The sequence below is a fragment of the Lycorma delicatula genome, chromosome 6, assembly GCF_047948215.1.
Source record: "Lycorma delicatula isolate Av1 chromosome 6, ASM4794821v1, whole genome shotgun sequence".
NCBI classification, from domain to species: domain Eukaryota; kingdom Metazoa; phylum Arthropoda; class Insecta; order Hemiptera; family Fulgoridae; genus Lycorma; species Lycorma delicatula.
Window position 1 is genome coordinate 91574828 of NC_134460.1, and position 16108 is coordinate 91590935.

General features: G+C 31.1%; 1 protein-coding gene across 5 annotated transcripts in view; it reads right to left on the reverse strand.

Moving 5' to 3' along the window:
* The window catches only part of LOC142326022 (transcription factor YY2-like), a 57685-nt gene extending 43629 nt beyond the window's left edge, over positions 1-14056 (reverse strand). For 4 of the 5 annotated variants that reach the window (XR_012756654.1, XM_075368088.1, XM_075368089.1 and 1 more), the window contains exon 1: positions 13557-14055. Coding sequence is in view for 4 of the 5 variants with exons in the window: in XM_075368088.1 (XP_075224203.1) it covers positions 13557-14016 (460 nt within the window). In the remaining variant the exon portion in view is untranslated. Of the gene's footprint in view, positions 1-13556 lie in introns of all 5 variants that reach the window. The other variant, XM_075368087.1, reaches the window with a different exon arrangement.
* Positions 14057-16108: the final 2052 nt, after the last annotated feature.

A 16108-nucleotide genomic window follows, 5' to 3' on the forward strand; every position in this document is an offset into this window, starting at 1 on the left:
ATCACTAAACTGAACACTATCATGAAAAATATTAATATTATCATGATAACTGAATAAACAATGTAACAAAGCATTACTTCTTGCACGACAAAAATACTAAATCCAACCAGACCAACCAATGAGTTCAGCCACTTTTAGCATCCTTGCTGAAATATTTTTACAACACTGAAATAAATTATATTACAAAATGAGTAATGCACAAAATGTACTGGCACACTACATTGACATTATACTCCCATACAAACGAAAAACAAGCTATTCCACCAATCCATTAACAATGGATTAGAATATTCTCAAATTTACATTTCATGGCACAACACCATCATGACTTGAACTTCCTTGGCCACAACCTATTCATAAAAAGATAACAAACATACTTTTATTACACAGAAAATTAACTAGCTATATGTAACTATCCTGTGGCACACCTTCCTTACACATTACAGTTGTCTTACACCTAATGTGAGTTAGCTATTAAACTGAATAATTTATACAATAAAACATCAGGCACAACTGTAACAATCCCTCACTCTTATACACAAAAAAAAAACAGTGACAGAAGGTACAACACCAATATAATCAACCAACAACTATACAAAATTTCCACCACTTTCTGAAAATACGTTGTTATTCTGTTGCTTTACACAACAAAATCAACCGTTACAAATCATCAAATAATAATAGGGTAGAAAACCCCATTAACCACAACATTTTATATGCGGGGCACTAATCTTTACATTAATATGAAATTTACAACTATATTTGGCAAAAAAAAGAATATATTATTTGATTACACAACTTAAGGGTGATTCCTAATCTTTTTAATTAATACAAGGAACATTAAAACCAGCTGTATCAGATACTCATAAGCAAGATGCTAATAATTAGATCTGATAGGCATTTATTTGAATTGATTTCATTACTTTTAAGGTAAATACATGAATAATGATCAGCTTTGTCATGCTGATTAATGAGGCAACATGTTAACATTTGGGTTTACTTTCTGGAAGGGGTTATGGTAAGACATATCTTACTAGAGTTATTACTGTACATGACCAATGCTTTTAATTGACATTGAAGACAATTAACTTCCAATAATTTATATTTTAAGAGCATTAAAAATTTTATAACTGAACAATAGCAAGAAAAGAAATCACCAAACTAGATGTGAGTATCCAAATAACATAACGACAATGAAGAGAATAGGAGAAACAGGATTTTTTCTACTCCTGAGTACCTATGAAACCCTAAAAATTGAGAGGCTGAAGAATGATATATTTTTATGAATTGCATCAATGTTGTTAATTATTTCAATAATTTAGTAGATATTGGAGTTAAAAAGCTAATAATAAGTACATAATGCAAATGTTATGTGAATGAGGGTGACTTTTCAAAAAAAGGAATTTTATCGCCAATTTGGGGAATTATGCCAAATAACCGAATTGGCTACTGCAAACAGGTTTAAATGAAAGAAGATTCATGTTAAGAAGAAGGTATCTACAATTAAATTAGAACAATCATATAGTAATTTACTCATTTATTGTTTCATTTATTTTATAAGATTTTTTTACATATTACTATAAATTAAACAGGAGATACAGATATTAACAATTACTTTTAAAATAATTTCATGTAATTATCCCTAAACCTTTTTTACTTAAAATTAATTTCAAGAGATACTTTTATTTTAAACAATGAGTTGTGATTTATGAAGAAATTGATAAATATTTTGACAATCATGTCTTTTTTATTAAGTGATTTTGAACTAATAAAGCAACAATGTTGGAGTAATTTAAATTATCAATTATGATTATAAAAAATATTAAGCATTCATTGTATACATGATAATAATTTAATAAAATAATTTTTATTGTGCTATTGGGTTTAAAGGTTTGCGTATGATTGTATGTAAATAAAAATAACATATCAATGGGTTATCCTGATAAAATGGAACTATCACATAAGTTAAGCCTCATTCACAAGAAATTTAATGTAATTTAATATTTTGAGCACAAGTTCCTAATTGAATTTACAAACAACACAGACAATACATTAAGAGTACACTCTTCAACCTAATAAATATCTCCTTACGACCTCAATACAATTTTATATGGGTTTTTCACCCTAGCTCAATATCTACAACTTGAGGATTTATAAAAGTAGAGGAGTGTAACTTAAATCGTAAATCACATCTTATCATTTATTTTTATTTTATTACAAACTGAAAGGGAAAATTTAGGTTTACTAGTTAAAAATCTGAAAAAATAAATAAAACCGACATGTCGAAGACATTGAAAAAAATTAATTAGAAGTTCTTCCTAGGTACATCCTTTGATGTGAAGATCTATTCTGGCAGAACATTTATATAAAATATAAAAATAAAACAATTTCATAAAAAAAACAAATATAATTTATATCAGTTTTCAATTGCAAAGGAACCATTATTTCTGTTTTGTAATTTGCCACAAGTTTTGTAATTAGTCACAAGTGGAAAAAACCTGGAAACAAATCATTGCCAATCAGATCAATAGTGCTGATGCAGGTGCATGGTTATAATTACTGCTGTTGGACACAAGTTCTCTTCATATTTATAAATAACAAAACGCAAAACCATATCAGTATAATTTGTTAGCACCCAACAGAATAAGTGAATGGAAGTACAGTTTGTGTTAAGACTGGACTGAAACAGATTGGAACCAAAAGTACAAAGTGCTCTCTCGACAAAGGAAAACATTTTAGTTTTAGACAGTTTTAAAGTACATTTTATGGAGAGTTAAAAAAAGGGTTTTAAGTAATAAAAGTTGTTTTGGTGTAGTTCGTTGTGGATTAAAATTATGTAATTCAGCCTCGGTTATGTGCATGAATAACCACTAAAACACAAAAGAAAATTGTTGAATACTTTAGAAAGTATGGATAACTGAAATTAATTCAGTTTCGTGACATCAGAATGGACTGTAAATATGCAGAAGGTAATATAACTAGGAAAAAGTTAATAAAGAGCTTGTGAGATGTGGATTTAGAATAATTTAAATTTATTTCATAATAGAAGTGTTTATAAAAGAACTCCTGAGTTTTAAGAATTATTTAAACAGCATTATATTTAAAGTATTACTTACGTAAGTTTATTCTGAAATTTTTTTGGTGTTTAATGTACTTCGATATGTGCACAACTTGTTGCCCTCCACATGTCCAGATGGTAATCCAGCTCTTCTCATATACTTGCCAGCATGTAGGGTGATTTGTATGCTATACTACTGTACTGCTGCAACAATCCTCCTGTAGGTGGTTGATGTCACAGATTTTCTCCAAATAAACCATGTTTTTACACATGCCCCCACAAAAAAGAAATCTATTGTGGTCATGTCTGGGCTCCTGGTGGCTATGTGATTGGCCCACCTCCTCCAATCCACCAGTTTTGAAACCAAATGTTTAATGCAGCATGGACACGGTTGCTGTAATGCAGTGAAGTGCCATCTAGTTGATAGAAAATTAATCCTTTTTCTTCTTCAATACCATCAATCTGTGAATAAACATAAAGTTCGAGCATATCACAGAAAATATCCTCATTAATTGTGCTTTCTACAAAATGAATGGGCCCATAATACAGTCATTCATCAGTCCACACCAAACATAGACTTTGGAAGGGTCACGCTAATGTTTGATATTTTCATGCACTGGCTTTGATACCCAAATCCTGCAACTGTCGATTTACTGACCCAATAATGTAGAATGTCACCTCTTCTGAAAATTTCAAGTAGTCCTCATTTTCATCAATGTTGTTAAGCAAGAAAGCTGCAAACTCCAATCTATTCACTTTGTCACTGGGTTTGATTTCATGTTCAAGTTGCATCTAATATGTATGAAGTCTAGCCCACCGGGTTGGTCTAGTGAAATCATCACAAATCAGCTGATTTCAAAGTCAAGAGTTCTAAGGTTCAAATCTTTGTAAAGGCAGTTACTTACTTATATGGATTTGAATACCACATCGTGGATACTGGTGTTCTTTGGTGGTTGGGTTTCAATTAACCACACAACTTGGGAGTGGTCGACCTGAGACTGTACAAGACTAAATTTCATTTACATTTTTACATTCATACATATCATCCTCATTCATCCTCTGAAGTAATACCTTTCTGGAGGCTAAACAGGAAAACATATGCATGAAGTCTAAGCCCTCTTATGCACCACTTTGTACACTGTAGATTTAGATATTCATAAGTCTAAACTGCAACTTGCTAATGACATTTTTGGGTACACGTACAAAATGCTCAGATCCATTCCACATTCACTTCAGATACGGATGGCCTGCTTGGCGACTTCCCCTTTAAGATATGGGCTGTTTCCTTAAACTTGTGCCCGGAGGGTTAATGACACTGCGGACCATGTCCTTTATGGTTGTCCCCAGTGTGAGGCTGAATGTACCAGGGTTGTTAGGGAGCTTGAGAGAGTAAATTCCTTTCTTGATCTGCGAGTCTTCCAGTTGACTCGCAGAGAATGGACTGTTGTGGCTGGCTTTCTTCATTTGCTTGCCCTGAGCAGAATGACTGAAAGGTGTAGAATAGCACCGCAGGTGGCTAGGGACCACCTGGATAGTTGATTGGCCGGAGGTAGGCATGTTGGCATTGAGCCACAGTTTTAGTCAGTAAAAGTAATTATTGTTAAATGTTAGCTGTTGGCGGAACAATGACAGCATTGCCGAAGGTATGGGTAACCATGCAGCCGTGAGGTGTAGCGGCATCTCGACGATGGTAGTAAATGAAAGTAAATGTCACGCAGGACTATGCAATTGAGCTCAGGGGGAGTAGGAAGTACATCTGCCTCTCCCTAGCAGATCAGACCAGAGTCCATAAATGAAACCAAGTCAGGGTATGAACTGATTATAGTCTTATGCAATTCCTGGTTGGGCATAGTGATTACAGATCGTATCTGTTTAGGTTCACGCTTGACCATTCAGACTGCTGTCTGGCCTACGATGTAGAGGAAACTCTGTCCATGTCTTTTTCAGTTGTACGAGGTTCCAGGATGACCTGAGTCGGGTGGACATGTTCAGACATGAGGATTTTCAGCAGATAATGCTTCAGGGTGTGAAGCAGTGGACTATTATTGCAAATTATAATAGAAAGGTTTTAGAAGAACTTAGTAAAACAGAAAAAAACTCATAGGAGACCACTGTCAGAGAGTGCCGGGTTGGACAGGTCTGCAGCTGAGTGCCTTGGGGACCATCTTGAGTATGAAGGGGGTTGCTTTGATACGGTGAGGCTGTGGACACTCCGCTTCCGATGTCTGAGAACATTGCTCATGTTTTTAATGATTATGGCTGACAGTCGTGTGGGTAAGTGATCATTTGGTAAGTAGTTGAGTTGTGTGTGTATGTGTGTGTTAGTTGGTGGATGTGTGTGTTAGTTGGTGGATGTGTGTTTTGTATACTCTGGGTGAGATTGTGGAAATTTAATTAATATTTTTGAGTGTACCTGGTGGATAAGTGTGTCTTGTGGCCATGTCTTCTTGATTGTTGTGTGCTTGTCTTGTGTTGACTTGATTGTATGAATATATAAATGTGTGTGGTGCGTCTTAGTACCTGTTAGATGTTCTATTTTTGCTGAATGTTTTTCTCGTTAGGTATTTGTGGTGTGCAGTGTGCGCGTGTAGTGGTCTGGTATGGATGATGTTTGCTTGTGGAGACCAAATGTGTGTGGGTGCTTACCCCTACACATAATGCTTTATTAGTGGTTTCCCAGATGGTGGGGGTCGCCAGGGGTGGTGGTTTAGTCGGTAGTGCGCAGAAATACATATACATTTTCGAGTTCGACACTGCTTCAGCGCCCATAAACGGGGTTCCTCCACCTCAACAAAATAAAAGATATGAACTGAAAGTTGAGTTCACTAAGGAAACTAGAATAAATTTCATTGTTGTGTATAACATTTTTGGTGGTATGCTATTTATTCAATTGCCTCGAATTACAAGATATTTATGCACAAATTGGCTCTGTAAAGTGTATAACTAGGCATGGGGTTTGTGCTTCCGCGAACTCTGTTAGCTAGTTCTGAGGGGAACGACGTGGGACATTCAAGATGTCCGGATGAAGCCTGCAGTGGGCAAAAGCTGAGTTATAAATCACTAATGTAAATGTTTACTGAGGCATTTACATTGGTGGGATCCCACGAGAGCTGGCTTACTACAATGAGATGTAAAAAATTAAGAGGGCAAAAGATGACTTCCGTTAAAGCCCATCAGGAACAGGGGCGGGGGGGCGACTGGAAGTGCCACAAGGCGGATTGTCTTCCCCTACAGGGTTGGGATGTTTCCTTAAAGTGATTAAATCACTAGAGTATTGTTTTATTTGTAGGCGCAGCACTGGCATATTCAAGTCAATAATTACGCTGAACTGTGATAACAGATCTTGTTTCAATAAACCAAATCATACACTGAGCATTCTGCTACGGTGTCATCATGACAGAGGAAGAATGCCGCCAGATATGCAGTGAAGGTCACACCATGGTGCATATCGCAACAAATATGTATGATGAAAAATTTAATATAAAGAACATAGAAATGAAAAACCAGATGCTTTTAACAGATTCCATTATTTCATTACAATTTTTTGGAACCAAGGAGTTCATTTACAAAACCTAATATAAAGTGTAACTAAATAGATCACAGCGATCACAAGATGTAACTAATTCAATAGTTTTCTTCAAACACAGATGAAAAGCAATAATAGTTATAAGTGTTACCAATCAGAAAATGGCTTACAAAAACAACTGGAAACATTAATAAGTAAATTAAATCTTCATTAATTCTTTATATAACTTCTTTTTTTTTTTTAATCTGTCTGTCATTATGAAACTTAACAGAATAATTATATTTAAAGTTTAAATAGATAAACTTCAAATGAGCATTTATTTATTTTTTATATACTATAAACCGGTTCAAAATATGATCAAAATTTCATCTAAATTCTTGACTATTTCTCACAGCATACTTCCAACTTATTCATTTTTTTACAAAACATTTCTGTAAAATCCAGGTGTATGTTGTGCAGGAATGTGTACTATACTATTGGAAACATTATTTATTATTCAACTACACACTAAAACTGAAACATTTATGACTGTTGTCATTAAAATTGCTGTTGGAAACTCCAATGATAAAGGAGTTGGATAATTAGCTCCAAAGCATTTCCTACAATCATTTTGAACGATATGAAAATGAAACTATGTAATCCTTTATAATTTAAAAGTGTTATCATATTCCAAAATGCTAATCAACAAGATGAAGATTATAACAATGAAAGATTTTCTTGGCAATAATGATTATTAAAATGATGTAAAACTACAATGTACTTCCTAATCAAAATGTTTATCCATCTCAACTTTGGAGAGAGGGTAGCTCCAATAATGACCAGAACAAAATAAAATCCCCAACAAATTATGAAGTATTACTAAAGCAATCTCAAAACTTTTTCTGCTAACTCATTAAATTTAATTAAATTATTATTTTTTAAACTTAACAGTACTTTTTATGCACATCTTTTGGTTTACAACTGACACAGAAAACCTTTTATGTATCGATACCATTACTAGGTATTGCACAATTTATATTTTCAATATTTAAGTTAAAAGGTCAGCATTTGTTACAGAAGGATCACAGACAATACTGCTGGGAACAGCCAATTCTAATATGTCAATATTAAATACTCTACAAGTTGAAATTCTAAGAAAATAATTTTTTACTGCAGTTTATAAATATGTCATTTAAAACAATGTTAATTAAAAGTGAACTACAGTGCAAATATTTTTACTCAAAATCATCTAATAACAGTTAATTTGGAAATAATGAATCCGTAAAAAAAAATGAAATAAGTTAAGCATATATAATTTCTATTTTATGTTTATGAATTTCAAAGAATAAAGTTCACATGGCTATTAACAACAAAAGATTTATAAAAGTATGACTACTAAGTACAGAAATGCCTATTGTTTTAAATTAATTATAAAATAATAATACTCTTTTGAATCTTGTAAAGCAGCTGAAAAATTATCAAATATTTAAGAAACAACAGGGAGTACATTTTTAATACGAACTACAATTTAAGAAGGGCCAAACGTTGTCTATGTAGCTGAACTAGTAAATTAGAAAACAGACTAAAATTTAATTGAGGCAATAATTACCTTTCTAAAGGTAATTTTAATTTCCTTCATAATGCCATTACCACCTCCATTATATTAATCATTATAATGCCTATGTAACTATCGTAGTAATTCATAACTGGTGCTATTAATGATTACATGGTTGCAATACTATAGCTTCTAATGGGCAAACTGATATAAATTTTTATATTTTATTATTCATTCCTATTCTAAAATGAAAACTGATATTCTGGAAACTGAACATCAACTATTTAGTTTTACTTAGTTTCGTTCCAAACCATTTTTATTCTGTATCTGCAACAATTAATTTAAAAGTATTTTGAAAACATATAGTCATCATAATATTGATGTTCTTTACTTCGTTTTAAACATTATTTATGGAAAATGTAATCGTATAAGTGCATATAAACATTATTTAAATTTCAAATATAAATTCAAATGTATATCCGTTAAATTTAGATTGTGACATCATATTCCAGATATTTTTTGGCAAATGTGATTTTTTCCTTGTTTTAATGATAACTGAATAATGTAAAATTTTATACAGCACATTTTGAGCAAATCCTTATAGTGCTAATCTATGTTTAATGCAAAACTGCAAATGTTCTCCTTTCAACCACCATAACTTGTTCCTTCAAAAGAACATGATAAATCTTATTAATTTTTAAAGTTACAACGTTTAAAATTAATTAATCTGCTGCTGTTGCAGCAGATTCTATCAACAGTTTGAAATGTTTGTTTTTATTTATTTTTTTAAATTAAAAGTTTAAAGACATGTCCTTAAATTTTTAATTTAACGCAATTACAACACCATTACTGAAATCACATCTACGATTAATTTGAAGACCATTAGCGTTAGTTGGCTTGCACAAATTTGTCATTTATAAAAAGTTATAACCTTAAAAACAAACTACAAGAACATGGCTACATAAATGAGCTGCTGCTATTAACTTTGTATGATAAAACTCCAATAAGAATCATCATCTACTTATCTAATCATAGTTTCAAATAATTATTTAATAAGTAAACAATATCAAATTAAAATGCTATAATAAATTTTAAAATTAACAAACTAGTTGGCAAATAAAAGGGAATTTGTATACTTCAAAAAGAAGTTTAAAGGTGATTTCTATACAAATATATATTTTGTTCGTGGTTATTGGTATGATGTCCTTTTTAAGAGTTCATTTCCCGAAATACAAAAGGCAGAATATAAAACACTTCATTTAGTTACTGCCACAAGATTTTCATTTTAATACTTTTGTTATTTTTATACGAATGTTCATGTTTCAGACACTCAGATGTTTATTCTCTTTTAATTTCATCAATTCCCTTTAATATTTAAAGCAATCTGAATGTATGGTAATTATATTCAGTACTGAAAAATTTAGTTTTAAAAAGTAATCTATATACTCAATTGAGCGAAATCTCCTGAAGTTTTGCGTTGCACTTTTGAGAGCAAAATGATTTGTGTTCATTTTTGGTTACAATGAATTTTATTAATTGATGAATATGTTTGGGAGAGAAATGATAAAATTCATATTATTCAAGAATAAAGCAAAGAAAATCTTTCAATGGCATCACATGACTTTGAAATGAAGGTATTTGTAAGATATTTTGCAACAAGTTGGGTGAGAATACTTTCTTTTAAAAAGGAACAGATGTATGTAAAGGTTTAAGTAAAATAACAGTTTCTGCAAATTTCAACATTTAAGAAACAGTTTTTAGTTTATTTAAGGTTATAAGAACAACTAACTCTATAAGTAGAAACAAAAACTACCAATATTTAAAAAAGAAAAAACTGTAACTAAATTCAATCGTTTTGAAGTCACTTGTGTGCTTTTCCATACAAGCATTTCAGAATTCATGTCCATATGAAGCAGAGCTAGGTTGTGGTTTTGCCTTTAAAGAACATTCTGAACAGCTGATTGGCAGTAAAATCAATAAAATCCAATCATGTGCTACAGTTTTCACTTCATTTTTTTGTGCATTTTACAATTTTTTGTAAGGCTTAATTTCTCAAGATAAAAAAAGAAATTAGATTTACATTTTATGTAAAAATTCTGTGATAATAGAATAATCCCAGTTGGCATAAATTTTTATTATATCAAATTTTTTTAAAGATTAATTACATGAGCTTTTCTTATGTGAAAATATTTGGTAACTATTCTGTTAAGTGGTAGCATTTGCATTTTTGTTAGGAATAGTGTAAGCACACCTAAGTATAGTCAGGAATATCATTGTTGCTACTCGTGGCAACACCAAAGTGGCTGGCCCGCTGGCTGTGATTCAGTGGTGACAGATTATTGTCAGAGCAATAATAATTCAGTATTTGATTGATTACAGTGTTATTGCTTTCTTTCAGTGTTATTCCAATTTTTTTTTTAAATTGGTATTTTTAACTTTGTTTAATAATCAACGTACACTGTACAAAAATAAACATATGAATAATAATAATAATGAAAGGATTTAAATCACATGAATGATTTCTGAGGAATGGAATGTTGTAAATGAATTAATTACAACACTGCGTTGTAATTTATTTACTGCCACTGCCGCAGTGGTAATGACGCACCATGCAGCTATGATGTCATTCAATCTTATACCACAGTGTATTTACACTATCCTAACAAAAATGCAAAAACACAGCCACTTAACAAAAAAGATCCAATATTTGTATAATTTTAAAGTTTATAAGTAAACCTCAGCAACTAAAATGGCAGTGTAAGAATATGAGAATATGTATATCAATATAGGTTATAAGTGAAATTTTGTGTAAACAAGTTATTGCAAAAAGAATATTTTAAAATTAGAACAAGTAGTTACTTAATCACAAAACTTCATTTGACTAACATAGGTGACAAAAGAAAATTTACAAAACTAAGCTACACAAATCTTATTATTTTTGATAATTATTTAGAAAGATGACACATTCAAAAGTCAATAATCTTGGCATATGTTGTTATGGTCACAATTATCAACAAACAAGGAAAAAGTATCTCTCTATCGCAGTGTTTAAATTTTACCAACTTTTTGTTAAAATAATAATGATGAATTTTTTTACTTTTGATTTTAAAATGAAGAATCAAAAAATCAGATATTGCTGTAGTTAGGTTGGTTTATGTCAAGGCTAAGGTTAGGCTAGTTACTTGACTTCCAATGAAATAAACATAAACTAACACTCGCTTTGCTCACTGCGCATGTCTAATTACCTTAAATATTACAACTGCCCAATTTAAAATGTAAACACAACAAAATAATGTCAAATTCAAAACGTTACCGTCACCACTGCGGGAATATGTAATTTTTAGTAAAAAAACTACAAGAAAGTAACAATTTATTTTATATACTTACAATCAGCACAGTGATTGTAGCACAACAAATGCCAAGATTATCGACTTTTGTACGCACTTCATATTTCTAAATAATTACATTTTTCTTTTTTATTATACACTCAAAAAAGTTTGACAAACAAAATTACTTCAAAGTATATATCACAGTACCATCAATGTTTTCAGACTGCACCTACAGAAGTTTCAAATCTCAACATAAAGAGTAATAAATTATTTCATGACCCTCATCAGAAGAATTATAACATTTAATAGGTTATCTATAGCACAACATAACTAAAAAAAATGTTCAGTGGTTCCTACATATTACAACTTATAGAAAATCTTTAGAAACGTAACACAATGTATCCAATATTCAATCAAACAATAACAGAACATTAAGGTAACAGGAATTATGATGCAATAGAAAGAAACAAGACTAATTAAAATATGAAAATAAAGTATTCAATTGTTGTGAATGAATCATCCACATATTGTACAGACTAACACTCATTTACGAAAAGAACAAGTTGTTCTTTCCCTGACTGAACATGTGTTTTGCATTATTCTAATCATTACTGCAATTTGAATCCTAGGCATTGTTTGTTTTTATAACCTTTTCCCTAAAACCAATGTAAAACTGTACATATCAAATAACACATAATTAAATATCAGTCTGAATTGGGATCAATAATGAATACAGGTAATCATCAATTCTGGTGTAAATGCTATTATAAGGCGTAAAATGTATAATATAAGTAGTAATATTAGTATAGTACAGTAAAATATTTCATTTACTTCAGTTTTTCACATACACAAAAAAAATATACATTCTAGAAAAAATTCATAGAATATCTTCCCTGAAAAATGTAATGTAATGAAATTGTACAATTTAGAATTTGGTTGAATGAAGACCAATATTTTATTCATATCCTGAACTATAACAAAATAACATTTAAGTATGTAACAATGGGGGACAAATACAAGTAGAGGCAAAATTTGAGAAATTTCCATATTCAACTTCTTAGCTTTTAAAACATAAGGGTCAACCTACTGCATTTTCCTGGACACATATGTTTTACAAAATGATTTAATAAATTACAAAGTCTGTGGCAATCATAGTAAGTTAGTAGAAATATGACTTTACTTAAGGCTGTCATAATTTATTAACATTAATATGTCTGTACTAATTTAGTGGCTGAATTAGGCCTTATCTGTTTTTTTTTTTGTTTTTTTTCTAATAATTAGTGGAGTAAGAAGTGAATTATTTCTATTTTGCTAATTAGAGCAAAAGAAAAGTATATTTTTAAAGTATATATTTTAATATATTGCACAACGACTATAAGGTTTCACGTCTTCAAGATTATCTAAGATAAAACGAGGATATCAATCTTTTTATAAGCTATAAAATTAACATTACTTTCACTACGCAATGACATTATATTAGTAATTAATAGTGCCTAATTAAATATACAGTCAAACTTAATCGCATTAATCTGTATAAACAAGAGAAAAAATCTCAAGTTACGTGGCAACACTGCGTCACAAGCTTACAATTTGTTAAAACTTATAGGTAACAATAATTGGGTCTAGTAGTTAATCATTTAATTAATAATCACAATATTTTATTTTAAAAAAACCAAGTGATTCTATCGGGATAAAATAATTCGGCAAGAAAGCAACAGGCATTAACGTCTCAAATCCTTCAACAAAAACGTGCACGCCAAACGAAAATGGCTTCCCTCCGCCATCGCCCGAAAGCGGCCATATTACAATAATAAAAGGAGCCATATTGCAAAATAATAATGGCAGCCTCCTTGGAACATTCATGGCCGTCTCAGAATCAAAACAAACACAAATAACCGACTATATTTCACTAAAAAATTTTAAGTTTTAATGATAATTACTCGTCGTTGGGCAATGGTAGTCGCCCTTTATCGATCGGCACGCCTTCAGGTCTATCTTGTGACGCCAACAACTTACAGAGAAGCTTATTAACTTACTACTACAATCATCACTCAATGTTTACTAAACACAATTACATAACACTATATTTTAATTTTATAACTCACTTACCGTCATCTGTACCCGATGCCCACATTGTCACTGAAAATTCACCTTCTAAAGTCCTTATTTGCACTTGCTTTTGTTCCCATTTTCTCGTTTTTGTCTCTGCCATTTCGCCTATGTATTGCTCATTTCCACGAAACCTGCCACCTTTTTTCGGTTTTTTATGCCCTCTTCTCGAAGGTCCAGGACTTGAATCCACATAAATATCGTTTTCCGTCGGCACTGGAATTTGGTCATAAACTGATAAAGGGTCTACCGTTCCAACTATTTCCTCTTGTGTCTGCAAAATAATTTCATCGCGACCCGGATCCGGCAAAGGTTGTAAAGCTATCATTGGTTGTCCATCCACACATTCTATCGTCGTTTCAACAGTCTCACACGGTATTTCTACAGGAATTGATTCTATTTCTATTTCTTGAATATCCGGCTGTATTTCTACTTCGGTAATGTAATCAGTCGACGCCATGTTCAAAACTAGCTTGGCAAATCTCCTACCACTCTACACTGCTGTGCCGTGCCTTCTAAATATGTTTTCATATTAGCAGTGCTGCCGAACGGGATGATAGAGGCGAATGTGGCGCGATGTTGGCAACGTTTCTGTACGTAAAAAAGCGCGCACTTTGGTTATATTATTTATGAAATTACATCTTCGTTTTGAAATAATGGACCTATTTCATTGAAAAACATTATTCACAAAGAAATATTATCTCTCATTAGAATCAAGGTAATCTATTAAAGAAAAAATAATTAACATTTTTCAAAATGAGACATATAATTTTAAATGAAATAAAGATTACTATTAAAAAAACCATCTTAATATCCTGCTGTATATGAATGTACAATACTATAATACATAGCAAATTATAAATATAATTTTAAAATTCTTAATATATATATACATATACATAATGTTTCTGTCTTTGTTCTATGTTTCTCTCAATAATCTATTTATCTATGCAATATTCTCATATTTAGTAAGATTTGGCAAGGAAAAAACATGTTTTGGATTGATCTTTATAACAAGGAAATTGAAAATATTAACATAGTTGCAGAACAAATAATTTATTTAATTAAAATTTACTCTCTGGACCATCATCAGTCTTTATTTAATAGTTGATCCTTTTCCCCATTTCTTTCTCTTCTGGGCTAATTTTTGATGGAAAAATACTCAACAGTTCCTCTCAAGAAAAAAATCACTTCATTATTTGAGTTTTTAATAATCAGAAAAATATTTAATTTTAGAATCTATCATAAATTTTACATATAGTTGCTCTAGGAGCTGGGTTCAACTTTTAGATTTCTTCTACATAATTTTAAAATCTGTTAACTGTGGGTAATTGTGTGTCTTTAATTTACATAATCTTTATGTTCACCACTCTGTGGTGGAATTTCAGTGTTTCTAACTTTCTAACTTCAGAAGTTTTAAGTTTGAATCCTGGTTATGCTAAACATTTTTTACATCCTATAAATTTCATATCTCATATTTCCATACGTAATGTTAGGTCTTTCTTAAAGAATTTTTCAGAAACAGAAAAAACAATAAATTTATTAACATTTGAGAAAGTACATGGAATGATTATTCCAGCTCCAAAACTGTTCTTGAATTATCTCAAAAGAACAACTTAATGATGTTGAAATTTTATGATATATGAAAATTAGATAGAATTATTTAAATCTAAAATGAATTCACAAAATGATCCATTTGTAATTACATTAAAAATGTCTCTTAAATATGAAAATATAGGCTGTAATGTTTTTATAAAAAAGTTAATCTTTATTAAAAATATTATTGGATTAATGCAAGATAAGATGTTCAAAATTAGTACTGAATATCTTTTGATGTTAAATAGTGAAAACCTTATCTTAGATTATAAGACTTATACCATAGATCACATCACTATATCAGGTGTGTAAATGTGAAACCAGAATTTGCCCATAGATGGCCCTAGTTTTCAATGTAGTTACTGTCAAACTGCATCATTGGCGCCATTTTCTTTCTGTGACAGTTGACAAAGATTTTCAACTCACAACAATATAAGTTTCATACAACAGCATAGTTTTAATTAACGTTGAACATGTCGAGTTTCATACCCACAAAATACAATTTACAGACAGAATTGATTTTCTGTTACCATTTAAAGAAAACTGCTGTAGAATCACATTGAATGCTTGTACAAGCTTACGGCGAACATGCCCTTGGTAAATCACAGTGCTTTCAGTGGTTTAAAAAAAATTCAAAAGTGGTGATTTTGACGTTAGAAACGAAGAACATAGAAGACCATCAAAAAAGGTTGAAGACAGCAAATTGCAAGCATTGTTGGATGAGGATGATGCTCAAATGCAACAACAACTTACGGATCAATTAAATGTAATATGAGAAGCCATCTCCATATGTTTGAAAGCCATGGGAAAGATCCACAAGGTGGGAAAATAGGTTCCACATGAACTGAATGAAAGACAGCAAGACAACCGAAAAACCAATTGTGAAATGCTGCTTGCCAAGTACAAAAGTCATTTTTCCATTGAATTGTGACATATGATGAAAAGTGGATATATTT